General features: G+C 40.3%; 1 protein-coding gene across 1 annotated transcript in view; it reads left to right on the top strand.

Moving 5' to 3' along the window:
- Positions 1–19,099, top strand: part of LOC144890802 (rho guanine nucleotide exchange factor 7-like) — a 37,325-nt gene extending 18,226 nt beyond the window's left edge. Inside the window, exons 10-12 of the mRNA XM_078772640.1 lie at positions 13,185–13,275; positions 16,570–16,624; positions 17,055–19,099. Of these exons, the coding sequence (XP_078628766.1) occupies positions 13,185–13,275; positions 16,570–16,624; positions 17,055–17,171 (263 nt within the window). The 3' untranslated portion in view covers positions 17,172–19,099. The remainder of the gene's footprint in view (positions 1–13,184; positions 13,276–16,569; positions 16,625–17,054) is intronic.
- The last annotated feature ends 628 nt before the right edge of the window (positions 19,100–19,727 follow it).

Genomic DNA, 19,727 nt, shown 5'->3' with positions numbered 1-19,727 from the left:
TATCTAGCATGGCAAGCTCAGGACCTTATGCACAATCACGTAATCTGCTCACCCACGGGGTCCGGTCCGTCCCGTGCTTCAGCGATGCCACGAGAATCTCTCACCTCTGAAATTTGGGTCCTTGAGTCTGAATCGGACAGGGTGTGGGTGCATGCTGGACGTGGCCCACCTGCTGCTGCCTCTCGATTTCAGTCTCGCCATTAGGACTTTGGTTCCTCTCGGTCTTTTCACGTGTTGGCATGCTCTCTTTGACAGCGGTTGCTGACAGCAGCTTGAGTTTATTCCTTCATTTGGTGTACTTGTTACCCTTTGATACCCCTTGTAGTATCGCCATAGGATGTTCTCATATATTTTGCCAAAATCTGTTCAATATTGAAGCATATCCTCACCATTTGTCCATCATTGCTCAGCGAACATTTGATAACCATGTTACGATAACAATTTTACATGGGACCCAGCGTCGTTCACTTTTTTTTCATACAAAGATGTGATTGGTGTCCGGGTGATGTATTCAGGTTGTTGAAACGTCGGCACAGCATCCCTCTTAATAGCACAAATTGAATCCGTTTAACTGCAAGGCTATGTGGGATCACAATTCTTCCTGTGCCTCTCTGCAGAATACGAACTGCAATCATCCTGCAGCTGCAGTTATTAGTTACCTATTTTGTACCTTCAGTGGCTGACAATCGCATCCAACCAGCCTGGTTTTTGTAGTGAAATGACCGTCTATAGCTGAACTTTCCTTTGACAAAACTCAAACTAACATACTTTGTCCTGAACCATTTTTTTTCTGATGAGGGTTTGCATGCAGGAACTTTACATTGATATTGTTACAATGGCATACACTGTTTATAACTATACCAATTATTGTTGGGTTTTGCAGGAGTTGTGTGCATGTTGTAACCAAACCAAACTACAAGTATCTGAATGAATTATTGGTATATTTTTATTGTGATGAATCACTATGTTGTGTAAGTATGCATTTCTGCATGAAGAACAAAGCTGTTACTGTTCTGCAAGTGCACAAATACCTTTTAGAATGTGTAATTAAGAGTCAAACGTCTTGCAGGTTTGCCAATCATTTGGTATTTTCCCTTATTTTCAGCAAGAAGGTCTTCCATGATATTCGATGGCGTATACAGTAATAACTTTCGTAAGAACACCAAGTGTATTTTCCATCAAGCTTTGCATTTATTTAGTGATGCAAGCCCGTTCAAGAGAGGCAGACTCGCCACGGAGCTTTCATTGTGGAACATATTTTGTTGCAGTTTGGGATTTAAATTTATTTTTAAATATACATAACATATATTTTGTTGAATGGTCAAGGCTTTCTTTGTGTACTAATTCTGGTTCAACTTCTGTATGATAATCAAACGCAGGAGGCTTGCAGCTTGCTCGTTGTCTGCTAAGCATATGGACATGTTTGAAAGCGAAATTGCTACATATTGAGTCGCGGAGCAGCAATGATTGCGTGAGGTTGCAATGTGCACATTGATGAGCAAATATAGCCTTAAAATTTGTTTTATACTTTCCAAACGAAGCCACAACCTTCCACACTACAGGGTAACAACTCACTGTTACAAACTCAAGGAGGTGACATTTTAAAATTACATGTTTGGGTAATTTAAGCACAAAAATCAAATTTCTGATGCTTCACTTTTCTTTTCTCCTTTCGATTTTTTTTTTACACATTTTTTTGAGGGGAAAAAGTTTTATCTGTAAAACTGAGAATCTGTTTTTGTGATTAAGTGTGCATTGGGGAACAAGCAAATGATTTGTCTTGCTTGCTTTTTATCGAGTGTTTTGTGATGTCTTTTGGGTAATCGTCATGTAATTGAAACTAGTATGAATGTTTGTACAACCGAGTCTATTTTAACTGAACTTTCTAAAACTACTTCATGTGCAATGAACCAATAATTTTGTTCTTTGGTAAGTTGTGCTGAGTTTTATGAATGTTAACACAGCAGTGTGCCAAATACAAAAGATGGTGCAGCCCGGCAGCGATGCTTTTTGAGTGATACACTGCACTTGTTGAGGTGATCAGCTGCCACTAACGATTGCAGACTACTTGTGCAGATCTTTTTGAAAATTCCCAATTTGACACTTGTAGAGATGTAGCATTCCAAATGTGTTAGGAATTTGGGGGCACACCTTGTGCACAAGGGTGCCAAGTAAGGAAATGTAATAGCCATGATCATGTCTGGTTTAATAGATTATTCCTTCCGTATGCAGTGCATGGATGTGGGCACAATGTAGCATCATTTGCTTGAGGGTGTGGCTGTGGTATTGATGTAGTGCCCCCTGTAGGTTAGAGCAAGAATGTTGAATTTGGTCAGCCCGAGTTAGCAAGAGCTCCCCTACTCTTTGCGAAGGACATTGTTTTTTTTTTACGTCCACCAAATAATGCCGGCAGAAGGGGTTCCCAGTTTAAAGTCTATCTGATAAACGCCACACACATTGATGCTTCACCCACCTGCGAAACACCAGGATGACTGTTTATAGCTGGGGCAAGATTCAACCCAAGACTAGACGGCTCAGAGATGAGTGCACACGCCTTTTGGATATCCTGCCAGCCATGTTTGTTTGATTAAAACTTCAACTGCAATAACGATAGTGATAAGCAGGCAATTATTATTTTTTGTTGGTGTTGTCAATTTATTTATTTATTTATTATTTTTATTTATTACTAGCAAGGGTACCCGGTGTTTCCCAGTACTGTTCTTACTTAACCTGTTGACATTTTGAAGAAATTAATTTTGTTTTTTGGTGGGAGGTTGGGGGGAGGGTGCTAAAACGCTTCCTGACACCCACTAAGGAATGGGATCAGGGATCACTTCATATTATTTTTCACACAGCTGCAAAGGCTTAGAGGCACTTTAGAGTGATTTAAAAAGAAAACAATTGCAACTATTTTTTTAAATTTCAAAAATATTTTTTGGTTTTGCCTAAAACATTCCCAGGCATGCACTGATAAATCTCTGAAAATTTGAAGAATATCCGTTTGGCCGTATTTGAGAAGAAATGGTGACACATACACACCTCTCTTAAAATGTTGATGAGCAGCATAGTAGGCCCATTAAGCATGCCATAGAAGAACCACCTTTAGAGGCCATTTTTCCCCGCAGAGCAGGGGTTGGCCTTTTTTGGGCACCGTGGTCCCCTTTTTGAAGCAATGTTTTATGGCCGGATGCCCTTCCTGCCGCCAACCCTGTTAGTCGCCTCTTGCGACACACAGGGAATTACCAGTGAACTGGTACTCAATTTGCCGACCTCGGAAGGATGACAGGCTGAGTCGACCCCCATTAAGCATGCCATAGCAATTATTATTTTATTTTGAGGCTTGTGTAAGAGCTAACACATTAAAGAAAACGTGCACGAACACATAAAACGTACAATTAAGGGAGCAGGAAACAAAAGGGGGAGAGAGGAAAGCCTACAAGCACAACAGTAGAGAACAGGGAGGTCGGTAGATCTGGGGAAGAGAGGGCTGGGGATGAAAGGAGAAGGGGTACATGGTATAAAACAAATGAACACTACTAGGAATTTCAGCAATGAAGTCGGAGATGGAAAGAGGTGGATTTGGGGTGTTTTAACGGGGGTAGAAAAGATCAAGGTTTTGGATGAACAGCTGATTGGATGAACATAAGAGATGGTGGTGAACAGCCGATTTAAAGACCTGGATGGAGGAGAGGGATTGAAGAGAGTGTGGGAGTTTGTTCCAGAGGCAGGAGAAAAGAGGAATGAAAGAGTGAAGGTGAGCAGAGAGTCTTGATTTAGGTCATTTCGCCAGAAGAGGGTTGATGGACCTTGTGCATCCTGCAGGAATATTTTGGGGGCAGAGCACAGACAGAGCAGGGGGATCTAGGCTGGAAGGGAGTCGGTAGAAGACAAAGTCCACCAACCTGCTTGCGGTGAGCGAGTGAAAGAAAGGCCCTCAGAATCAGCTTCATTGCGGGAGATACCAATTATTCTGAAAGCCTAGGTTTCTACAGCGTGAAGCCGAGCTAGGTGTGAGGCAGGAGCACCAGCCCAGATAAGAGAGCAGTACTTCATTGAGCTGCAGATGACAGCTTTGTAAGTGGTGAGGAGTTGAGAAGTGCCCAGAAAGGACTGGTTGAAATGTCGGCACAGCATCCCTCTTGATCAGCACAGCATCATATCAATTCCGATACAAGAGTGAAGTTGTTGATACACCTTCGCAAATCCCCACGTTTCCCACGTTAAGCAAAGTTGAATGATTGCAAGAGTTTCACCAGGATTGACCCAACATGAAATTTCGAAGTTGAAACGTTTTTCCCATTTTTATGGTGTAGCCCATCGGGTGAAGCTGTCTAGAACAGTTTGTATGTATGTATGTATGTATGTATGTATGTATGTATGTATGTATGTATGTATGTATGTATGTCCCCTCAAACGTATACCAATCAGAGCTGAGGATATGGTCACATGACAGGGTGACGTGATTACGTCTGATGTCATTACGGCGTACGTGGCTGACTCTCCACACTCCGCCATTTTCATTTATATGCCGTTCATGCCGAACATATCGTTGAACCTGTCATATATCACAATCGCCATGCTCTACCCTTACGTTCATTCAGTGTGAAACACAAACAAACCGATTGTTCAAATGATCATGAAATATCGAAAGCATCGGCGTTACGTTTCTTCCAACAATATGGTACGTATAGGCCTTAGGCGTTATGACTCATCTTCCGACCGTTTCGGACAAATTAAGCCCAGGTTTCTTAATACAGTAGTGTATCGTTTTCGTGAAAATAATAATATAGCAAATATAACCATAACACTTTAATCCCAATGTCGTGAATAGGAAGTTGATGGATTGAAGCGGTGTATGGTTCATGATCAATGATGAGCGGTGTTCGGTATTAATATTAATAACCGAGGAAGTAGGGAATTAGCCTCAGTTTTTTAATGGTAATATCATTTGTGAAATAATGATAACGTAATGTTAATATTGTAGTAAATCTACTCGTAACACTAATCCTTTCGTAGTGACTGCAAACGTACTGGAAGCTAAAATATATCAGTTTTGTGTCCGTTACGTCATTACGTCTATTATGTCATTACGACGGCTGAGTCCACCGACCAACATTTTAATTTACAAGTACACCCGCTCACTATGGGAGTGGCAGGAAGGGTCATTCCTCTTTGGGGTATATAGATTAGTCGATCTATCTATGGCCGGGTCTCAAGAACATTAGGTGTGTGTTCATTTACCAAGTTTCTTGTGGAGAGATCACCAAGTGGTTTAAGCATTCGAGCAAGCAAGCCATTCAAAACCCTTAAGGAACGGCTGGCTTGGCAAGCGATAGTTAGCTGCTTGGTAAATGATCACACCTCCAACCCTTGTGGGATACATAGATTACAGTAGATCTTCACTCAGTTCTGTAAGTAAAACTTACCTTACGGATGTTGGAATTCCTCAAAATTCCTTTGTTTAATGTTATAAACAGCATTAACGACTGTTTAAAAAGCTAATCATATGTGTTTGTGGCTTATAATATTTGAAAAGCCCGGCTACGCTGCTGTTAGAGGGTGAGCAAGGGGAGCAAGGCCGACGAGGAGTCTGTAGAAGACAGAAAGACCACCAACCTGCCTGCGGTGAGTGAGTGAAAGGCCTTCAGAATCGGCTTCATCACGGGAGATACCAATGGTTCTGTAAGCCTTGGTTTCTACAGCGTGAGGCAGGACCAACAGCCCAAAGGGGAGAGCAGTACTCCATCAAGCTGCGGATGAAAGTTTTGTATGTGGTGAGGAGCTCAGGTGTGCCAAGTATTAAAATTATGTAATGTGGGTAGAAGCATATCGGTTGACGTTGAAGAGTGTTCTAGTTTGTATATAATGTATTGCTTCATGTAGTTTGTACATTTTTTTTTAATACAATCCGTTTGTTGTGTTGATGGAAGTTTATAGACATAATGAAAGCAATAAGTGGGTTGTTGTACCTATATCCAGCATGTAATTTTTCTTACCCATATTTACCCTCGCCAGGGCAGAGGGTATTGCATTTGAGTCCGTTTGTCTGCTTGTCTGTTTGTCCGCACAGAATAAATATGATTTTCTCTGCAACCGTTGGTCCGATTGACCAATGGTTGAAATTTTCGCCATGGGTGCTGACTCCTCCTGTAGAATTTTAAAATATTTATGACGTCATATGTCACGTGGTATGGGCACCATCTTGGAAAAACTGAAAAATTTTGCACCTCCATCTCCAAAAGCACTGCATAGAAAAAATTGAGACATGGCTCATTGTAAAGAACTCTCCGTGGGGAATAACATGTGTTAATGATGTCATAGGTGCCTCCATTATGACATCATAATTCGACATGTACAAAATTTCATCCGATCAAGATGAAATTTATTGAGCATCATCTCGGGCTAAATTGATGTAGGAAAATATGCGGATAACGTCATCAGTCACGTGGTTCGGCCGCCATATTTGTTTTAACACAAAAGCCTTTAAAACCACTAAAAAAACGTCCTGGCGAGGGTCTGCCATCTCTGATTGGTCTTTCGTGTTTATATTTGTACATGTAACAATTAAACATTTAAATATTTTTTTGTATTGAGAATGTAGAAAACCTTTTTATGTGAACCTTTTGTTGGCAGATTAATGTGAGGGGAAAAATGTGACAGTTGGTAGTGGCTGTGTGCAGAACATTGTGATATGTCTTGTATTACTCATATGAGTCAACAAAAGATAGTCATGTGATTCCCGTAAAGTATGTAGAATACATGTTGATGAAATTGTATGCCTGTTTGTTGTGTATGAGGATAAAGAAAAAAAAAACTCTCCGCCCCCTCCTGGTTCCCCATCCCCTTCACCTGTCGACTAATCAATGAACTCGCACTTATTTAAGACGACTCCTGCCCTTCACCCCCCCCCCCCCCCTTCCATTAATGATACCTTTGTGTGCAGGTCATGTCAGTTAACTATACTAATGTCACATCGTGAAATTATTATCCCTGAATGCATGCAGTGTTGATGTGGATTTAAAAAATATTTATTTCTTTATTTATGTAGTTGATTATACGATCTTGTGTGATAGCATGAAAAATGCCAGGTATGTAAATTTAGGGAAATTTAGGGGGGAGAGGTGGAATGGAACGGGGAGGGGGAATGCATGATTGATCATATAGAATATAGATGATACTTATTTAATGACAGCAGGGGACTAGGATAGTTGCTTTACTATTGTTGGAAAAATCTTTACAAACAAATTTCACTTGTTTTTATCTGTCAGCTTTTCACCTTCTTTGGAGCTCATTTTAATTCTGGTGAAATTGTCATTTAACTCTGCAAATCCAAATCTAATTTCAGAACTGCTTAAAAGTTTGGCTAAACATGCACGAAAACGTCATTTAGAGTGTCGTATTGTGAAATCCATGTTTAATTCCATTTTGATTTTTTTACCGTCCTGTTTGTGATACTGTACCATTGATTCATACAACTTTTTAGGTTGATAGGTTGATTGTAAGCAGAAAGGTTTGATCGTGGATTTTGATTTCAATTTTGCTCCCACTATCTATAGGTGGTTGTACTGTGAATTGAGATGTCATTGGTGACTAATCCAAAAGTGGGGATGTTCTTTTTTTTTTCCTGTAGTTTTTTTATTTTTATTTTTTAGAAATCTATTATACGAGTATATTTAGCTGCTTTTCTTTCAACCATTTTTATGAATGATTCATTTGAACAGGTGTGATAATTATCTCGACTGCTAAATCACAACAGCTTTTAAAAAAGACTAAGTTCACCTGCTTTTTGCTGTTGCTATCCTAATTTAAAGAAACAAGACTGATAGTCCAACAACGGCATACCCAGGCTTGGATCTGCTGTCCCCCTGTTATTTGTCCAGATCCTCAGCTCTAATTGGTGGTTGTTTGTAAGGGACATACATACATACAATGGATAGACACACAAACGCTGATCCAGACGGCATTGCCCTACGGTCTACGCCATAAAATATTGCTTCCGAACCACATGGCTATGGTCTTTTTTTTTTTCTCTCAACCAATTTATCCCAAAATCACGCTAAAGAAATTTCATACTGATCAAATCAAGTGTTCTACTTGTCGATTTATGATGTCACAATGAAGGCACCAATGACATCATTAACATGTGTTATTCCCTATGGGGAGTACTTTACAATGAGCCACCTTTTTCAATTTTTCTCCCTGGAGTGGTTTTGGAGATATAGAGGTGCAAAGTTTTTTTTTTTTTTTTCAAGATGGCGCCAATACCACGTGACCTATGACCTCATAATATTCATTAAAAATTCTACAGGAGGAGGCGCTCCGATGGTGAAAATTGTGTCAATCGGACTCTTGGTTGCAGAGGAAACTAATTTTAAAGGGAATAAACCCACAAAATGCCGGTGGAGGCCTGCATATGGACAGCCAAACACTGTTCCAGATGTAAAAACAAATTGGGGGGGTTTGTTTGATAGTTTACATTTACTTGAGTGTTTGAAATACGATTTAAAAAGAAAAGAAAAAACTAACCACTTTCAGAGGCCATTTTTCCCCACAGAGCAAGGGTTGGCCTTTTCGGGCACCGTGGTCCCCTTTTTGAAGCAATGTTTTATGGCCGGATGCCCTTCCTGCCACCAACCCTGTTTAGTCGCCTCTTGTGACACACAGGGAATTACCAGTGAACTGGTACTCAATTTGAAATACGATTATTACATAAAATTTATTTTTTCCTTTCTCGGTTTTCATTTTCTTTATGTATCTGTTTGATCCATTGCTGGATTTTGGGTCATTTCAAAAATGTTACAATTTCAAATATTATTGGTTTATGTTTGCTTTGTTTCTTTAGATTATTTTTCATTGACTTTTCTGTTATAAAGTCTTAAGTTGCAGTTCCTTCAACTTTCTGTCTTGAAATGTAAATATTCAACAAGGGTGGTTGTTGTTTGTAATTTAAGTGAAAAGTTGAAACAAAGGCTTTTGAAGTTTGAGGTTGTTTCAGAAAATGGAAATGACGACATACATAGTAATAAAAAGATAAAGTTTGTATGGAATATGTTCATGTTATCCTTGGGAATGTTAAGCTAAATAAAACTTTAGCCGCTTCAACATGTTACGATGATAACAGTTTGGTTTTGTGCTCCTTGCTGTTTGCAGCATTTATTTTATGTTCTCTATGGCTATGGTACTGTTGGTGTTTTTATTTTTAATAACGTGGAATTGTCATTTAAGGCAATGATCAACATCTGCATTTTCAAATGTTATTGCAACATTCATCGATGTGGAACATACCTCAAGTCTTGGATCGTTGTTTTCCAAATAAACCTTCATTTAAAAGCATAAAGTTTGTCAAGAATAACTGAATCGCTGTTGTTGTTGTTTTTTGCCTTCTGAGATGTAATAGACTGCGCACCATCGTTTAATCATACCGTCTGAAAACCTCCACTTTATTAGTCCCCTACCGGTGTACACCGGAGGGGACTATAGGTTTGCACTCCGTCAGTCAGTCCATCAGTTCGTCAGTCACGCAAAGAACAGTTTTCCGGACTTTTTTTCTAAACTCTTAATGCTAATGATTTCAAACTTGGTACATGGTTTCCTCATGATAAGTTACAGATCAAATTCGAACTTCACGACGTTTCGATCATTTTTGACAAAGTTATGGCACTTTGAACTTTGGTAATTTCACCAACAGTTTTCCGACGACAGACTACCGGTAGGGGACATGTATTGCAGCGCAATACTCAGAATGCTTGTTTTCCCAGCTTTTATTCAAAATGGCGGTTTTATTATTTTCTTTTTCAATTGCACTTGTTCACTACTCCCTTTTTACTGCCTGTTTGTGTTGCTATCTTTCTGATGTGTGCACCAATTTTAAAGCCTCTTGTGTTTGCATGAGTCATGCAAACCTCACTTTTAAGTAGGCAAACCAGCATGGTTTGAACAATGGAGTTTGTTTGATTCTCCATGCAGAAAGCATTCAAGTGGACTGCTAAAATTGGCCTCGTTTTAAAGATCAAAGTGTATAGAAAACCATATTTGATGCCAGGATTTTATGGTTTGTTTGTGTTTTTCCTGTCCTACAGCTCTTTTAATAATTACACCAGTCAACTTGCCAAGCACAAGGTACCATAAACACCATTCGTTGTTCTGTAATCAAATTACAAAACGGTTGCAGAATAGCAATTGACTTGAGTAACTCTTTCAACTAAACCTATTTTTAATGATTATTTGTTTATTTATTTATTTATTTATTTATTTTGTACATCGATATGACATTACTTCCTCTTTGCAGTTTTATCGTAGTTAGAAAATGATTAGCCCAAATAAATCCGATTCTTACGGCCAATTTCTTGTTATAAATCATATATTTTGATGTAGATTACTATGGGGTGAGTGTTGTACAATGTACATTTTTTCAATTAATCATACAATTTGAGATTTGTTTAAAATGTCATGCTTTTTAAACCTGATTTATTTATTGATTTATTTTTTATGTGGCAGCTTTATTTTTATTTTTTATTTTTGTACAAGCACCTCTAATTTGGTTGTTGTTAGTTTATTTTGACAACGTATATGCAGACTCAAGAAAACACAAGATGAGATATTCTGTGCTCTATGTAGAGCGTTGGTGTTGCCACAGCAGTTTCCTGATGAGGTTTCGCTGGGTAGTTTGCCATTATTTTCCCAGCAGTAGCTAGGGCAGGAATTTAGAATTTGGTCATGGTGCCGGCGATACCTCAACTACTATTTGAAGGACACCATGGGATGTTTAACATCCACCGAACAATGCTAACAGACAGGCCATCCAGTTCAATGTTCATCTGAAGGACATCGCACACATTGCCTTTCCCTGCTTGCAAAACACTAAGATCACAGTTTATAGGTTGGCTGAGATTCCATCCTAGGATAGACCAGATCAGATGCGCACATTTTAGGCTGTCCTTGCCAGGTCCATGAAAAACTTTCACAAAAGCTTTTAAGTGCATGTAATCTTAACTACATAGAACCCATGAATGAAAGATAAACTGATATTAAGCAAAATTAACTGCAAATGTCAGCCTTTTCTTTTTTTAATACATCGTTGAAGATCGTGAAAGAGCTAATACACTGAGCGAATCAGAACGTAACAGGACAAAAGGAACAGTAGAGAGGGGGGACCAATAGCAGGATTGAAGGCCAAGAGAGAGAGGGAGGCTTGGACAAACAATTGGTGTGGAGGATTGGGGGGCTGGCAAGGACAAGATGGATACACAAGGCAACTCACAGGAGGGAAAAATGGAAATTTGGGAGGAGGAGGGCTTGGAATGCTGTCGGGTGAGGAAGTAGGAAGGGAAGGGCGTCAGCGAGGGTAGAAAAGATCATGGCTTTGGTTTAGGGATGATCTGACTTGGTAGGGAACCTTTCCTGAAGACCTGGAGCAAAGAACGAGATTGAAGAGAATGTGGAGGTTTGTTCCACAGGTGGGGAAAAAATAGGTGAGCAGTGATCAGCTTGTCAGCTTTAATTTGGCATGAGTTGGTTCCACAGGTGCCAGACTTATGTTTATTCTTTTTGCGAGCCTAATTATTCCCATCTTTTGGGATCGGCCAGGGTGAGTGATTCGAAACAAAGTCTTTCTGCAACCAGCTGGTCAGGCATGATGTTTGACTGTGGCTGGAATTTGAATTTGGCCAGTGAGCCTGGACCCTGCCTGTGAAAAACCAGGACGACAGTTTATTGCAGGGTCGAGGTTCGAACCCAAGCTGGACACCTCAATGGTGAGTCCGTAGGCACAGTGTACACATAAAAAATAGAAGCTGGAAGGGTATGCAGGAAATGTGGAATCAGAAGCAGCATGTACATATAAAAATCTCTGCAGAAAAATGGCTGACATGTTTTATCAAAAAGCACCGCGTGCATGAAATGAGCATCGTTATTGCTTTGGAAAATGTAGCGCCACTTGTTTTGTAATAAAATGTTTTGACTTTAAAAGGTGCATGATGTATGTGAATTATCTCAATAATAGGAATGAGCTCCTTCAAGTAATCCGATACAAACACAATTTTGAAGACAGAAAAACATTGGTGATAGTTTTCAAAAAAAAGTCAGCAAAATTTATTTCTGCCACCAATCGTCCATTGTCATGTTGTAGCTAACAACCAATCAACATCCCATGAGGCCTTGTGTTGTTTACCAATACGGCAGTTTTCACCTTCCAATTAGTGATGAGGTCTACTTCCCTTTATGCCTTGCATATGCGGGGTTTGCCTGCAGGTGGCGACACATTTTACTTTGAAAACTGACACAAACAAAGATTGGAAAGATAAACAATAGTCAGTTTTGCAAAAGAGCACACAATAGTGCCAGTGGGGATTGAATGAACAAATCCCCTTGGAGTATTAGGGAGCACCAAGCCGTTTCTGTACTGTACTTGATCTCTTTGTAAGCCACTTTCCTTTACATGCAAGTGCTAAAGCAATTTATATATCTATCTATAATTCCAGTAATCTCTGTCTGTCTGTCTGTACGTCTGTACGTTTGTCTGTGACCGCTGTTTCTCGACAACCACGGGTCCGATATACTTTTAACTTGCCAGGTATATTGCTGGGGACCCGAGGATGTGCCTTTTCAAGGTTTCATATTAATCGGACAATTACTTACCGAGCTATGTCCAAAAAACGATTCAACCAATCAGAGAGCAGCGAACGATCGCGTGTGCCGAACGTGGCGGGCACACTCTGCCTCGGATGGCACATTTGAGAGCGTATTCATTTATTTCACGTTTGCAAACTATGTTGGCGTTAAACTATGTTTTACAACTAATAAAAACGAATTTGCGATTCATTCGCTTTCCTGCGCGTTTGTGCACGCGATGGCGATTTCTTTACCAAACTCCGGAAGCCGTTCGCTTTGGACCAAACCATTGCATGTAAATAGAGGGGGGGGATTGTCACCACTCGCAAGCCGTTCGCTTTGGACCAAACCATTTCATGTAAATAGAGGGGGGGGATATAATTTTAGATATAGATATAGTACGGGCATGCCCTAGTATTTCTAATTCTGAGAGATGATGGTGTGAAATGATTGCACCTCTCATTGATATGAATGTCCCTCTTAACTGTCTCATCTCACAATCAAGTTAACAATGATTTGTTGGTGTACATATTAACATCACTTGCTTTCTCTCCCCTCGATGCTGCTTCTTCCAGTGTGTCCGCCTCCTCATGTCATCCTCCCAGAAGAAGAGAAGGTTATTATGGAGAGCCACCAAAATGATGGCAAGACTCTCATCGAGGAGAAGTGGGTGTGGAGGGTGGTTTGCATGTTCCCCAGGCATTGATTGATTTCCCAATACAATTCCCTATTTTGTAGTAGTAACAGCTTTTATACAAGGCCTTCTCCTCTATAGACTTGTTTTAAATGCATATTTTATCAATGGCAACCTTGACTTACCCCCTCACCCCTGCCTTCCCTTCATTCTTTGGCTTTAGCATTTGTCACTGCAATATTAATGTGGAGTTTTGTGTGTTCTCCCAAGAGGTTGTAATAGTGTATTTGAAAAACATGCATTTCACAATATGAGACTTTCGGAATGATGTATGAATGCAAAATGAGGCCTTTGGTGCATGTGCTCTGCATTTTAACTGACTCTATGCCCCCACCAACATGATGAATAGTAAGTATCAACAATTTAAGCTTACCCTGTACATTCACAAGCCCAAGATATGTCCTTCCGATCGATGTTCAGAAGCACCTAACCCAGATGAGATACACAGTCCATTCACTGCTAGCGATCCATCGGAGGTTTGTGTAGCGCACTCCGTCCATTCAGGCTTTGCACCGGCCCACATGGTTGAGAGTTTTCAGTATGAGCAGCTGCCCGTTCGGTGAGCGGAGAAAGTCCTCCCTGTCGTTTGTTGTGCAGAGGCACAGCCCTTTCTCTCAGGTACATTTCCAAGTATTTTCAGCTTATTTTAGAAGCATAGAGCCCTTTTTGATAACTTTCCTTTTCTCCCACACACAGGATATATTTTATGATGCCTTGAACACCTCCATTTCCTTGTTTCTGTGTGTGCACACCAAGCATTCTGGGTTAGAATACATCATTTTGAATGTGTCATATTATGAAGCAAGTTTATAGTGATGTTTCTGACAATATATTTGCTTATTTTTTTAATTTTTTTTTAATTTTCAAAGCTGCTTGCAGATGTCACTCGGTTATGGCTCTTGTTTTACAATTACGAAAATCGCATTTCTCTCCTGCTCTACAAAAAAGGCTTCGCTTTGTCTGTGTAGTGTATCATCCACCAAGTGATGCCAACTCCATCTACACATATATTTCTGCCAACAAGGCCAAAGTAACAACCATGCATTCCAACTCTCTGCCTCACATGTGGTGACTTTAATGGCCACCAAGTTGGCTTGGAGTTGACTCGACAGCAACCCAGCCACAGCATCATCACTAGAGCTTTATTTAGAGTTCTTGGGTCTGAACTGATTTTTAAACATCCAAACCTGTATCTCTACAAATGGTATGTGCTCCCTCCTGGACTTGGTACAAGAAATTGTTATTCCTCTGTCCCATTTGGCTCCTCTGACTCTAAATTTGTGAATGTTCATACCTTTTTGGCTGGTGTTAGAGACCTTCCTCACCACTGTGCAGTTTGGCAGTTCACCCAGGCTGATTAACAGGGACTACAATTTTCCCTCCCTCTAAAAAGATTGGTCTGGTGATATCGACACCATCTGGGAATGCTAGCTTGCTGTCTCATGCACAGGTTTTTCCCGTCTCGTATACAACTCTGATCCATCCTTTCAGCACTGGCACACAGTCTTGTGCCGTGTGCAGTTTCTATCAAGCAAGTTGCCATCCCTTCAAGAAAGGTGAACCCAACTGAAGGTAACCTCATTTCATTGCCCTAACTGCTTTCCTCTAATGGCAGGTGTCTGCATAATCTACATCAAACTGTTTCCTGAATGCTGTAGAATCCAGAGCTCTCAACATAATCGGCATCTTTCACAAAACAAACTTGCTCGGCCTATGATCTCCAAGTGGAAACAGGTTGGTGGTCTCTTCTTATTACTGATGCCACCAAAGGTGGACAGACGTTGTGTTTTCACCCCTGTCTGTTTGTTTGCTTATGTGCAGGGTATCACAAAAAGTTATGGATAGGTTTTGATGAAACTTGGTGGACAGGTTGGGTGTGTGACGAGGACTAATCTATTCGATTTTGGTGGAAATCCAGATCCGAATATGATAATTTTTTAAATTGTCAATGTGATTTTTCACCATTCAAACATGGGGCCAAAACCGATATATAGCATGATATCTCAAAAAGTTGTGGACGAGCTATGACAAAAATTGGTGGATGAGTTGGTTCGGTGATGAGAACAAGCCAATTAAATTTTGGTTGAGGGTGTGGTGGAGGTATGCACTCTACCAAGTGCCCTTCCAGTTTATTTTTTTTTGTTTGTTTATTCCTACCACGTTTATTCTCATCCACCTCCCTGTGCTCTTTCAGCCCTTCTCCTCTTCCCAGTCCCTCCAGGATATACATGTTGTTCCCATATCCCTCTCCTTGTTACCATTCCATAATCCAGGCTTTCTCCCTCCCTTTAGTCCCCTTGCTCTTCTTTTCTCCAGACTGTGGAACCACCATCCCGAGTCATTTCAATCCCACTCTTCTCTCCAGGGCTTCAAGTTTGCAGAGCACCAACATCTCTTGTCATCGTGCATCTGCACTCGTCATTTGAATTATACTCCAATTAATTCTTCCCTCACACACTCCTTTTATTGTCTTGGCTTCCCCATGTTTCTTTCACTCACCTCTTTCCCTGTTTGTTCCTTCCCTTGCTTGTCCTATTTACCACACCAAGTTTGTTGCCTTTCTCCCCACTGTCACCTCACTCTTCCTAGATTATATGAGCCTAGATTATATCTATTAATCCCCTAACGGTTTCGCCGGAGGGGACTATAGGTTTGCTCTCAGTCTCTGTCCGTCCGTCCCACCTGTGGTTTTTCAGACTTTTTTTCCCATATGCTTTAACGCATAACGTAAACTTGGTGCATATCTTTATTATGACAAGTTACAGAAAAAGTTCGAGTTCCGAGAATTTGCAGTTTTGACACGCGTGACCATGTACCTATAAAAATAAACAAATAATTTTGGATCACAAACACTCGCGGGAGTTACCTGAATCCACCGTAGTTGGATTTATTGAAATCCGTTAATCTGTTCTCAAGTTTTAACACGACAAACAGACAGACAGACATGGCTCCTTTTATAATATAGATAGATGCAAATGGCCCATTTACACTTGTACGAGTTAACAAGGAAGGGACTCATTTAATTGGTGCGTTCTTTGAAAGTGATTGCACCAAGAGCTGAGTTGGATTTAAAATATTATTTGAATAAAAGAGCTTTCCGATAAGCTACGGCAAAAACAATCCAAGTAAAGCGAAGTCATCTCTAAAACTCCTGCCTTTGTGAACGCTGCAATACTAATGGTGCAATAATGTTCATGTAAATACCTGAGAAGAGTGTCATTAACTTGGTCAGACTCATTGTTGTTTTGCACTTTGTGTTTCTCCAGAAGTCTTGTTGATGCTGTCTATTCTCTCAAGGACACGGTGCAAGAACTCAAACAAGTAAGTTGAACGATAGTTTTTCCTGAATTTTTTTTTTTTTTTTTTAGAAAATCCTTTGGTGGTGGGAGGCGGGGTGGTGGTGATGGCTTTGGATCAGTGGAAATTTTATCAGCCTTAATAGCAAATCGTGAAGAACCGTTTAATGGATTATCCAGTTTTGCAATTTTTTTAAACTTCTTTTGTCCCAATATACCTGGCCAGAGAGACGTCTTGTTACATGACTCGGTCGTGTTACTACAACAATTTGAATACGCATTTGTACTGTTTCTGCAATTTAAATAGATGAGCACCCATCATTTTTGAGATGCCTGTTCACGTATTTTAATTTTTGAGTGAGAAATAATGATTACCCATTTATAAAGCATATCTTCAAGGTTTTTATTTATTTATTTATTTTGCTTCCTTTTCCCCCCAATTTCACCAATCCGAGGAGACGCAGGCCTTGCGACTGGGCTTAGACGAGGAAAGTCGTGCACGCCGTGAGCTGGAAAATCTTATCCGTCGCTTCTTTAAGACAGACATCCCCTGGAATGAGACCAACATATAGACAAACATTGTATGGTGGTGATAATAATCCATCGGGAGGAATGAGAATGGGCTGACCTCTCGACTCCCTGGCAAACCCTGACCTGAGCCACTGGAACTGATTGGGCAGAGAAGATGCCAAAATCAAACCATTCCGAGAACCGGTCGGTGGCTGCTGTGCTGTTTGGAGATACGAGGGTGTGTTGAAAAGTAATGCCTCCAATTATTGTTCTCCGAAGCAGGTAAAGATATTCAAATGAAACAAAGATCAGCCTGCACATTAGTGCTTTCCACCACGGCGTGCGAAGTCTCGTGATTCTGACGCTAAATGTCTCAGTGCTACGTTAGACAAGATGGCAGAGGGTGGCACAACGTTGTCGTTGTAGTGAAGCACTGGAGATTAGAATTGGGCACACCATTACGATCCTGAGAGTAATGGATGCTCAATGGAGTACTGCTACAAAGGTTCACCAATCCCGAATTGGCTTTGTCAAATTTTCATCTCTTCCGAAAACTTAAGGAACAGCCTTGTGGAGAACATTTTTCTTCTGACACTGATGGCAACGCTGCTGTGAATCGCTGGTTAAGTCAGCAGGACATGCAGTTCTATTGTGACGGCATCACAAAACTACTTGAACGTTGGCAGAGATGTGTGGTGATTATGTTAAGAAATATATATGCACCATGGCAGAATAAAGATTGATATTAGTCTCTGTCTATGCTTCATTTGAATATCTTTATCTGTTTTGGAGAAAGTGTGTGTGTGTGTGTGTGTGTGTGTGTATGTGTGTGTGTGTGTGTGTGTGTGTGTGTGTGTGTGTGTGTGTGTGTGTGTGTGTGTGTGTGTGTGTGTGTGTGTGTGTCGTCCGTGTGTGTGTGTGTGTCGTCCGTGTGTGTGTGTGTGTCGTCCGTGTGTGTGTGTGTGTGGCGTCCGTGTGTGTGTGTGGTGTGTGTGTGTGTGTGTGTGTGTGTGTGTGTGTGTGTGTGTGTGTGTGTGTGTGTGTGTGTGTGTGCGTCGTCCGTGTGTGTGTGTCCATTTCGGGCCAATTCTATAACTGTGGATTTAATCAGATGGTGAAAAAGACAAAGTTGACAAAATATATTTTAATGAGGAGGTCCATCCTTGTACCTGCAACTGAAATTTTGCACAAACCTTTGTGATGTTTATCATTGTGGTATCGAGGACCTTGAATAATGTATTTTTTAGCGCCTAACTATCAATCGGGGAGCTTGTGTATGTTTCGATGAATGCTACTGTTTTTGCATGTTTACTGTAATATAATGCGGTGTTGGGTTTTATTGATCACTCGAGGTGGTTTTGAGGCCTTATGCAGGGCATGTGCCTCCATGACAGCAATTTTCTTTTGTTTTTGTTTTTACGAAATGTGAATTTTTTAAAAAGAACATATACCATAATTTGTGTCGAACGAAGCATCTCATTTGTTAATTTCTTCCATGTATATAAATATGAACATATCTAACTTTTTGTATTCGTTTTATTTTCTATAATCGGTTTTAATTGTTCTCTACACATGTTGCATTGGTACATCTACTTGTACCACAGACAAAGTTGCATGCAAAATGGCTTATCATATTTGGGCTTTTTTTGAGTCCCATTGTGGATATTTAGGATTCTGGTGATTGTTTGATTCATATAACCAGTCAGTTTTTTTTGCATACATTTTTTTTTTCTTTTTTTCAACCTGAGTTTGATTACCCTGTACAGGTGATTACGAATCCTGGCATCTGAGCCATAAAGTTTATTACTCCCTCCCCTCTCTGCCCCACATCCATTTTTAGTGAATCCTTGATCATTAATTATGTTTAACACTGGATTGTGCCAGAGCACGAAATGCTCAGCGTTTTCATATCTTTCTGAACATTTAAACTGTTCGTTTATTTGAGTATTTTGTGACATTTGCAATTTCTTACAATACAGACAGCTCAGTATGTTGTTTCATATGGTGATACTTGTTACTAAAGAAGTACACCAACATCTACACCAAAGAAAAAAAAATCATAGTACTGTACTTATAAAAAAAAAAAAATTCAACTTGAAACTAAACTGTATGGGCCGAATTTATGAAAGGCGTTTAGCTAGCGTCTTGCTAACACATGCCTAACCCTAACCCTTATCTAATACGGTGACAAAAAACATCATTGTACACGCACAGCTAATCACCCGTCTAAATAGCAATTTATGAAGGGAGATTAACATCCGTTGAACTATTCGTGCCTAAACAGCCGATTAGCCTGTGAAACACCGCCCATATCTCCAACATCCAATTGAAATTATGTACTTGCATGGAATCGCAGCACTATGGACAATTGTTGGAGGGGATTCGGTGAATTGCTCGTCATCGTAGGTTGATCCAGGTCATCTTGCACTGGATTCTGCAGCCAACAAAATGATTCCTTCGAGAGTCTGTAACTCCGGACAAATTTGATATTGTCGTACTTCTCCAGAGGATTGCATCTATCCTTGAAGATTCTCAATGCACATCAGCGAACTGCCCTAATCCTATCCTCTTCTGCTGTCTCTTGAGCTAATAGTCAAGCAGTCATAACGCATCCATAT

This window comes from Myxine glutinosa, chromosome 2, assembly GCF_964187855.1.
Source record: "Myxine glutinosa chromosome 2, kmMyxGlut1.1, whole genome shotgun sequence".
Lineage (NCBI taxonomy): Eukaryota > Metazoa > Chordata > Myxini > Myxiniformes > Myxinidae > Myxine > Myxine glutinosa.
This window is presented reverse-complemented; position numbering and strand designations above follow the sequence as displayed.